Here is a 9,151-nt window from a genome sequence, read left to right on the forward strand (position 1 = left end):
TTCAGGAGAGCGGGGCCCTGCGAGCAGTAGCGGGAATTGTCCCAAAAATCGTTGTTACTCCTCTGTGCGGGACGCGGGGATCCGGGCGGGGGAACGATTTGAGCGACGGACGTGGCTCCGTCCCGGGCGCAGGGATGAGTGCGGCGCTGCCGAAGGTACCGGCGGGCCGCGACCGGCTGTGGGGGACACCGGGCCCGGCCTCGGCCCCGGGCTTGGGGAGGGGAGGGGAGGGCCGGGCCAGGCCAGGCCAGGCCAGGCCAGGCCAGGCCTAGTTCTGGGGAGAGAAGGGCCAGGCCCAGCCCTGGTGCTGGGGAGTCTGGGGGGGGACAGGCCCGACCCGGCCCTGGGACTAGATGTGGGGGGGGAATTGTGGCTTTTGGAGGGACACAGGCCTGACCCTGAGGTAGTGCCTTAGGTCGTCTCCCCTGGTGTAGCTGGACCAGGGGAAGGGACCCCCCCCTCCTCCTCAGGCACCCCAGTGACACAGGGTCCATTACAGCTCCCAGCCCTGTTGCTGCCCTCGGGAACTGGTGGATCCCTGGTCCTTCCTGCCCCTCTGGTCACTCTTTGGAGACATTGATAATTATCCCTCCACAGCTAGCATGATGCAGCTCCTGCCTGCCAGGGTTGTGGGGACAGCAAAGCTCTTTGCTTCACACTGCCTTGGTAATGGATGAACTGTGTTTCCCTCTGTCTGCGTGGAGCTGGAACAAGCACAAGGGTTGTTCATGTGGCTGTTGAAACCTGGAGGCAGTGGGATGATGTGAAGGATCATAGAGTCATCTACTGATTTGGGTTGGAAGGGACCTCAGAGATCATCTAGTTCCAACCCCCCTGCCATGGGCAGGGACACCTCCCACCAGCCCAGGTTGCTCCAAGCCCAGTCCAACCTGGCCTTGAACACCTCCAGGGATGGGGCAGCTTCTTTAAGCAACCTATAAAAGAGGATCCTGAAGCAAAGCGAGGGCGTGCAAGAAAAGGTTACTATAGTCATCATCTTCATCCTCCTTCATCCCTTTCCTCTGTGTTGTGGCAGTATTCTGGGGAGTGACAGTGGCTGGAGACTGTGGAGAGATTGGGAAGGTTATTGGTACGTTCAGAAGGTCTCAGGTGTTGTTTTGATGGCTGTATTCTGGCAAGCGCTGGTGAAAACTCACTGAGCATCTGCTGTACTGTTTGCATTTTGACTGTGGTGGCTCATTGCAGGTGCTGTGCTTGAAGAAGGGAATGTTGCTAAGGCAGGCATTTGCACTCAGCAGGTGAGTGGTCTGAAATCAAACCCAGTAAGTAAAGCATAGTATAAGGCATTAAAAACACTCAGTCATTTCTACTGACAGTGTCAGAAAACATACATGACAGAAAAGGGACTTTTTGCCAAGGGAAGTCTCTTCATAGAATCATAGAATAAAATAATAGAATTGTCTAGAACCTTTAAGATCATCAAGTCAAACCATAAACCTAACACTGCCAAAACCACCACTAAAACATGTCCATTGTGGAAGGAAGACTTTCAGCTGACGTCTGGGAGCTGAAAGGGGTGTAGGATGTGAAGGAGAGAAAGTCTCTTTGCTAATGGGATCTCTCTATGTCTGAGGGACTTGGGGTGTGAGCCTTTGTTCCAGATTGGTCACGTGTGTTGTGTTTCCACAGGTGGGTGAAATGAGAGCTTTTAACAATTGTCTTGTTTCCTACAGAGCAGCCACACCCAGAGAAAGCCATCTGTGTGCTGCAGGTAAGGCCTCTTATTAATCCAATGCAAGGCAAAACTTCATTTACCCCAAATACATATTACATATTACATATTTCAGCATTTGTATCTCCTTTTTAATTTTATTTTTTTAGTGAATTTTTTAGTGAATTTTGGACTGGTAAATAACCTGAACAGGTGCTCTTCCACTTCCATATCTTTTTCCTAATGCTTTCTTCTGTTTCCCTGTTCTTGGCTAAGCAGGTAGTCCTATTAGTCATGATGTTACATGGTGGAGTGACACCAGCCAGATCCCATTTGCTATATTAATGTCCAGGAACTGACTTACACCCCTGTGAGGTTCCACTTCAACGTTTATTGAGCTGGTGGAGTCCACTGTCACGATTTAAAATAGAATTTGATTTTGACGTGGAGGCAAAGTGTATCCGAGTGGCTTAGATCCTTGGTGTTCAGTTTCTCTTTGCTGTTCTGAGCTTCGTTTATTAAAATGAGGGTTTCATTTTACCCTGGAGAAGGAAGTATAAATAAAAGCTGATACCGTTTTGATTTGGCTTCCTAGCACGTGAATATTTGAACAGGACTGGATTTAAAATTAAATGGGGCTTAGATCCATCATAGTAGCATCACTGTTGTCGCATAAGAGGAGACAGATGTAACATTTAATCAGTATCCTCGCCATCCACTGATGCTGACAAGTCTGTCTTTTTTTTTTTTTTGTTTGCCTGAGAATTCACCTGGGAAATGAGTCACTTTTAATCTCTTCCTCCCTTATTTGTTGCTCACTGTAACCAACTGTGAATTGTAACAGGCTTGCTGTGATGCACAGGCTGCCTGCGTGGGGCAGAGATCGGCTGAAGCCTTAGCTTGCTTTTGCCTTTTGTCAAAGAACCGAGGACAAATTCTTGCCCCACTGTGGATATCGGGCTCTGAAGAGCACCTGTATGTTTGTGAAAAGAAGGGCTGTCTGCCATTCAGCGGGAAACATGTTTGCTCTGCTTTGATTTTAAGGTGATGCACTTGTGAGTTGCCACAGACACTACAAAGCCCGTCCTACGCATGGTATTGGGAGGTTTAAATACCTGCTCCCAAAGGAGGTAGGCATAAGAGCTCCCTTATTGTGCTTGCTTTCAACTGACACATCTTTTTACAGTCTGATTTAAATGTTGGTATTATTCATTCCATGGCTGATGAATCATATTAAAAATAATAATGTAATTATTTACTGCTACTTGTCTTGGTAAAGAGTGGCACATGAAGTACCCACTCACAACACTTTTGCATAAATACTTTATTTCGTCCGGTACATTCTTGTTTAAATTAATGAGTAGTTTGGGGAGAGGTGAATCTCTTCCTGATGCTGAATTTAACATCGCAACTTCAAATTATTGCAGAATATTGTGAGCAGGTCTTATTTGCATTTAAACTTTTTACATTCCCTGAAATTTGGAAAGACGACAATTTTTTGTGGAAGGAGGAAACAATAACTCATCTAGACAGCTGCCTCGAAGGCAGGAACTGAAATAAAAAGCAGTTTGTTTTCTACTCCTTGGTTTCTTCTGGAAGAAATTAATCATGGTATGCACGTATTTTCTGTGTGACTTCTGCGGTGCTGCCATCCAAGAACTGAACTGCTCAACTTGAGAACATCTGTCAAGATAATGTCATCCCAGTTTCGTAGTGGGGGAAAGTGAGCACAGATGGTCTGTGATATGTTTGACATAGTTCAGCAAACCTTTGTTAGAAATGAGTACCTTAGCGCGGTCTCCTATGTGGGCAAGGATTAATGTTTTTTATTTCCAGCTTTGTTCGAAACAGATATGTTTTCTGTTTTTTCTATTTTTTCTTTTTTTAAAAATACAGGTTCCAAAGAAGAAGAAGGATAAAGTACAGATGAAAGAGATAAATGCTGGGACCGAATATGAGTATGGAGATGTCAACATCCAGATGACTTCCTATGATATGTGTCTTGTGGAGCATTTTGCTCAGTACGTGCATAAACTCTGCAACCGACTCTCCATTAAAGTGAATGAAAGGTATGAGGAACACAGCTCTGTGCTTGTCATCCCTCACAGTCACCTTGCGTTGGGCCACGTGAGGCTCATAGATAATGATACTTTGCAGACAAGGGCACAGTCTAATCTCTCTGATAGATTCTCACATGTAAATCCAAATCTTCTGTCATCTGCCTGGTGTTCTCTTTTTGTGTGTCTGTATGGTTTTGGATGCTTTATTCATATAAGGAAGGCTGAAATTTGAGTTTTTCAGGCAGTGACTGAACAGATCTCCAGGAAAAAAATAGCTGTTACTTTTCATTCCTTTGAGAAGAAGGCTTAAGCCTGTGGGTGCTGAGCTTAGGAGTGTAGGCTTCAATATTGCTGACTTTTGCTGCTGTTTTTTCTTTACAGTGTTTCGTCCAGGCTCTGTGCATATATTGTGCAGTAAGCAAGTGATGCCAATTATGCAAACTAGAATGAGTTTGGGAAACCCCTGAAGCTTGTGGGACAGCTACCTGCTACTTTAGTTTAGTAGTAGAGGATCCTTCAGTTGCACACTGGCTCTCCAAAGCAGGTGTACCCCTGACAGCAGTTTTCCTCGTCTTAATGATTCTAAGGAACATGATACAGCTCCTTGGTGCCTGCAGTGCACCCAAGGAGCTGTAGTCACTGGGAGAAGCACTGCATTGCTGTAAGGAAGTAAAAACACTTAATGGTGATTATCTGAAATGTGTATTTTTAACCGTACCTCTAAGTACAAACACTGGTTCCTGCTTATGCTGATTAAACGTATCAAAAATGGTTTTATTTATGTTCATCCACTTTGCTGAACTGTCAGCTGTGGATCTGAAATCCTGTGCCACAAATCAGTTGCTTGTAGTCTCTCTGTGATGTCTTTTAGTGCAAACAGCACTAAAAATGGTGACACTTTGGTGACCGATAGGTGGTTTTTGTTTTGAGAAGGCTACCCGGCAACACTAAGAAATGACAATTCTGTCAGCAGCAATGTGCTGGAAGGCATTCACAGAGAAATCCCACAGCCTGAGACTTGATAGCACTTTTAGCTTAAAGTGTTATTACCTTGTATCATACCTGTGCCTTCTGAGGTTGGACTTGGTGTGCAGAATTCAGTATGTACAGAAAGAAATTATTTTCCCTTTAAGAGCAAAATTTGTAGGGTAAAATGTGGGCAGTTATCGATGCTGTACAAATGGAGATGGGGAGGCTGAGGTCTCTGGAATAACACTAACCAGAGTGCAGAATCTGTTCCAGTGCCTGATCATACTCCCGTTAAAATTCAGAGGTGAAAATGTCTTTCGAATGGAACATTGCAGCAGTGAGTTTTAGCTCTGTTCCCATTAAACAGATTACAAAATAAATCAGAACTGGTGCTTTAAAGCTCTCCTGCAACTATAAAGAAGTTAAAAGTTCTCTTCTCAGGCTGGTGTTTGTAGCTGAAACAGGTTTTTGCTGGCAGTAGTGCTGCAAGCTTCTCCCTTATCTCTTTCCAGTAAAACACTCGGCTTCTGCCAGTGCTTGATTTGCAAGATACATTGTTTGCATAATTAATCTCTCATGAAAAGTTAATCTCTTTCCACATTCTCTGCTGCTGGAGGTTGATTCATTCCTGTAAAGTAGTGCAAATCTATCCTCCCTGTCCTAAGCACTGACCTGTGGTTCCTGCAGCTACGCAATGCCCACCAAAACCAATGAAGTGCTGTTCTTGGAAGAGCGAGGTTCCAAAATGCAGCTGGATGCGGTCCTTACTACCCATCAGAGGGTTGTCCAGGTATGAGCCGGCATTTGCCGATAGCACTGTGGCTCTTGTGCAGCATGTCTTATCTCAGGCTCTCAAAACCCTTTAACAATTGGAGTTAAGTCCCTTGAACAAGTGAAAGGTGTAATTTGTGTGTAAATTGAAGCACAAAGAAGTCTTAATTAGATTTCTTGCTAAAGGTTACTCACAAAGTAGAAGCAGAGGAGGGGTTCCTGGATTCTGTATTTCAGCCAGAAGATTTATTACCTATTTTATGCAGAATACTTGATACAGTAGAAAAGTCATCTTTAAGGATGAATGATTGGACAAATTTGATGAAATTTAAAAATACTGTTAGTATCAGGGTCAGCTTTAAAAGTGTAGAACTGATTGAGGTAAATAGATGGTTCTCCTAAGTGATGTTTTCCTAGTTTGTAGCATGTTCCCCTGCTATATGCTAGACCTTTGTGGAATTACATTTTTAACCTAGAGGTAGAATTTTTCCACTGGAGAGAGCTGACGTGTGGTTAACGCTGGGGCTTGCAGGTTTGCTGTGGCAGCCTTTGTATTAGAGTCTCACCTAAATTCAGACCTTCACGCGTGGCTAAGTCTCTTTACGTGACGCAGGCAGAGACAGGAAGCACAGTGTTCATAGAGGAGAGCCAAAATGAGAGCTTTGGGCCATGCTGTATGTGAGAGGTGTGTGCACAAAGCAGAGTGCTTCTCTAATGAAGTGGTTGACTGCCACAGGCTCATACTGAAATGGACTCTTTTTCTGTGCCATTAGTATAATGAGGCCATTTTGTATGGGATGTTCTGCTCCTCCAGCGCTTTTATTTCTTCTTTCAGATCAGCGGTGTGAGTTCAACATTTGCTCCGATACTCTTGGAAATTATTCAGAGTAATCAGCCTGAAGGGGTCCATCTGTTAGTGAAAGAGGTATGTTTAATTTTACCAATGCCTCTGCATTTAGGAAGCAGGTATGATGTGTGACTTGAATTTGCTTCGAAAATACAGACCTGGTCGGGACAGTACTGTCTACTCTAGACTTACAGATACCCAGGATCTCCCAGAACCAGGCCCTCACTTGGTCTATGAAAATCCATTATCTCTAATTCTTGATGAATGTTTCATTTAAAATTTAGCCTTCTATAATTAGTACCACAGAAGGTACCTTCCTAGCCAAGCCCATAGATCTGTAGGAGATGGCAGGTTGCAAGTTGCTTTCCTTTGCTGCCGCAGGTTCCCTGTGACTCAGAAGGGAACGCTTTCCTTCAGCAGTGCTTCACTACCTCTTATCTGAGAATCACCACAGACTTCATGGAGCAGTCAGTAGCAAAGATGGGGCTGGAAACCCAAATGCTGTGCCTGGTTTTGATAGAATTTGCTCTGGGATGGGTTCAGCTTGGTTTCTGCAGAAAGGCCCAGTGGTTTTCTCAGCACTGAGGACTTCAGGACAGAACTTTAGTCGCTGGTGGACCAGGCATAAGGAGATATTTAAACTTCAGTTGTTCTATATTCGGACAAAACAGTCTCAGGGAGCCGAATTTATTCAGGGACAAAAGATTTTTGTGCCTTGAAAGGGAAGGCAATACAGTAAACTCAAATATAAAAACACAGTTGGCTTAAGTGGCCTTTGAAGAATATTTAGTTATCTTCAGCTCTGCGAAACCAGAAGGAATACAGGAGAAAGTCTCTTGAGTCCCATAATCTTCTCTGCTTTGGTCACAGTCCCGTCTCTGCCTTAGGGCTGCCATTTCTTTTTTTTAATTTTGGCTGATGGCTTTGTCTCTGGAGGGAGAACTGTGACATTGTGCCATTTGCAAAGTCATTGCAGTCTGATGCAGGAAGCTCAGGGGAGAGACCTGAGCTGGCTTCGTAAGACTGGCAGTGCAGAAGAGAGCTGAAAGCTTTGGGAGGCTCTTGCAAAGTTCTGGAGAAAGTGGCAGTTCTCCTCGTGAAAGTAGATGCCACGGTAATAGGCAGTGACAGAGTTGGGGGCGTCCGGTTGACTTCTTGAGCACAATGCCACTGGTCACTCTTCCAAAAGCACTTAGCCAGGGGAGGAAGAACCTGCAAGGTCAAATTTTAGAGCCCATGACCAAGCGTGTCTGCGGCTGCCATGCTGGTTTGCTGCCAGAAGCTTTCTGCCCTCTGTGCTTTACCTCCAGCAGCTGCTCCTGTTGGAGGCTGGATGTAGGAGAGGAGGCTTAGAGCTCTGCCACCAGCTTCCAGGTGGAGCTGTCCCTGAGATCTTGGCCTGTGATGACTTTCCATTGGGCCTCCCCGCTCCCTGGGTTCAGTGGACATTTAAGTCTTTTGTTTTTCCACTCTTAAGTGATTCTCTTCAGGAGAGAGTTTGCCTTCCTCTTGATTTCGAAAAGTGCTCAAGAGGTGATGCTGATTTGCTTGGGGTTTTGGTTTTCCTCCCTCCACAGCACACAGAAGCTGACTTCAAGAGCCGATTAAAGTCTCGACCAGAACTTGAAGAGCTGCTAGCGCAGATGAACTGAGATGAAGAATGCTCCATCCATTTCAGAGCTGCCTCTGGGAAAGCGAGAACCTCCTCCTTGGCTGCTTGAGCCTCCAGAAGGCGACTCCGTGAGCACTGTAATGATAATTTGGTGAAATGGAAGAAATTTCCACTGTTGTCAGGTGGCTTGTCTTAATAAAGACAAATATATATGTTTCTTTCTCACTGATTTGTACCATGGGTGAAGTGAATCCACAATGAAATGTGACTTTTCTCAGTTCTTCCCCCTTTCACCCCCCCCTCCCCCCCCGTATGTTTTACTCTTGATATACGAGGATTTCTGCAAGTTTCAGTCTGCAGAAATCTCTGCAAGTGAATAATGCTGTACTGCAACTCTCCCATGTGCTACTGATGGGAAAGTGACCATCCTGCTCCTTTCTTCAGCTGAAGGCTGGAGCAACGCATTATTTTCGTAGAGCTGCTTAAATTGGAGCTTCGCCGACACGAGTGGAGCTTCTGAGCCCTGGGAGGGTTGGGGATGATCATCCCCGAGCAGCTGAACAACTGCTGCTTGACAGAGAAAAGCCTCAGAGGGCAGAGGCAGGAAGGTTGGAGCAAAGTTTCTCCTTAAATTCTGATTTGCTTTTCAAGCCAGAAAGGATAAACTTCCCCCTGGATCCCTGAAGTCAATCTACTTTTTACAACAGCCGTTTGGAAAGGGAGAAATTACTTGTGCCTTGAAAGGACGAATCCCAAAAGTGCAAAGCAGTTTGGGGAATTTCCCAGGATGGCACCAGATGTTTTTTCCCAGAACTGCTGCATTTATTGAGTGACCTGGAACCGAATTTGGCCACGCTGCTCAGCCGCTTATCGCTGTCCTCCAAAACCCAGAGCCTGCAGGAGCTGTGGCTTTTGGGTACGCATAGGGGCGCTGGGTCGAACGGGTCATGGCACCTGAGTTTTTTTACTACAATCCTCGTTATTTCAAATTGGGTGCACGCGGCTGTTTTTATTTAGGCTGGAGCTGACGTGATACCCAATCACACCATCCTTTAAGGAAGTGCGTTAGAACCAAATATAAGCCCTGGTTTGATGGATGCTATGAGGAGGTTATATTCCTGCCCCAAACCTGGTTTGTTTGGTTGTGTTTTTTTCTCTTTTCTAAGCACCAGCTCTTTAAAAGAGGGGAAAATAACTCATTAGCACTCTCTCCCAAACTA

General features: G+C 45.2%; 1 protein-coding gene across 1 annotated transcript; it reads left to right on the forward strand.

Annotated features, from left to right (window-relative positions):
- MRPL48 (mitochondrial ribosomal protein L48) lies at positions 1–8,156 on the forward strand. The gene is made up of 8 exons (XM_082494125.1): positions 1–155; positions 1,207–1,259; positions 1,695–1,732; positions 2,717–2,802; positions 3,569–3,741; positions 5,389–5,491; positions 6,308–6,397; positions 7,897–8,156. The coding sequence occupies exons 1-8, from the start codon at positions 135–137 to the stop codon at positions 7,969–7,971; spliced, it is 639 nt and encodes a 212-aa protein (XP_082350251.1). The 5' UTR covers positions 1–134; the 3' UTR covers positions 7,972–8,156.
- Positions 8,157–9,151: the final 995 nt, after the last annotated feature.

The sequence above is a fragment of the Vanellus vanellus genome, assembly GCF_965231255.1.
Source record: "Vanellus vanellus genome assembly, chromosome: 1".
NCBI lineage: Eukaryota > Metazoa > Chordata > Aves > Charadriiformes > Charadriidae > Vanellus > Vanellus vanellus.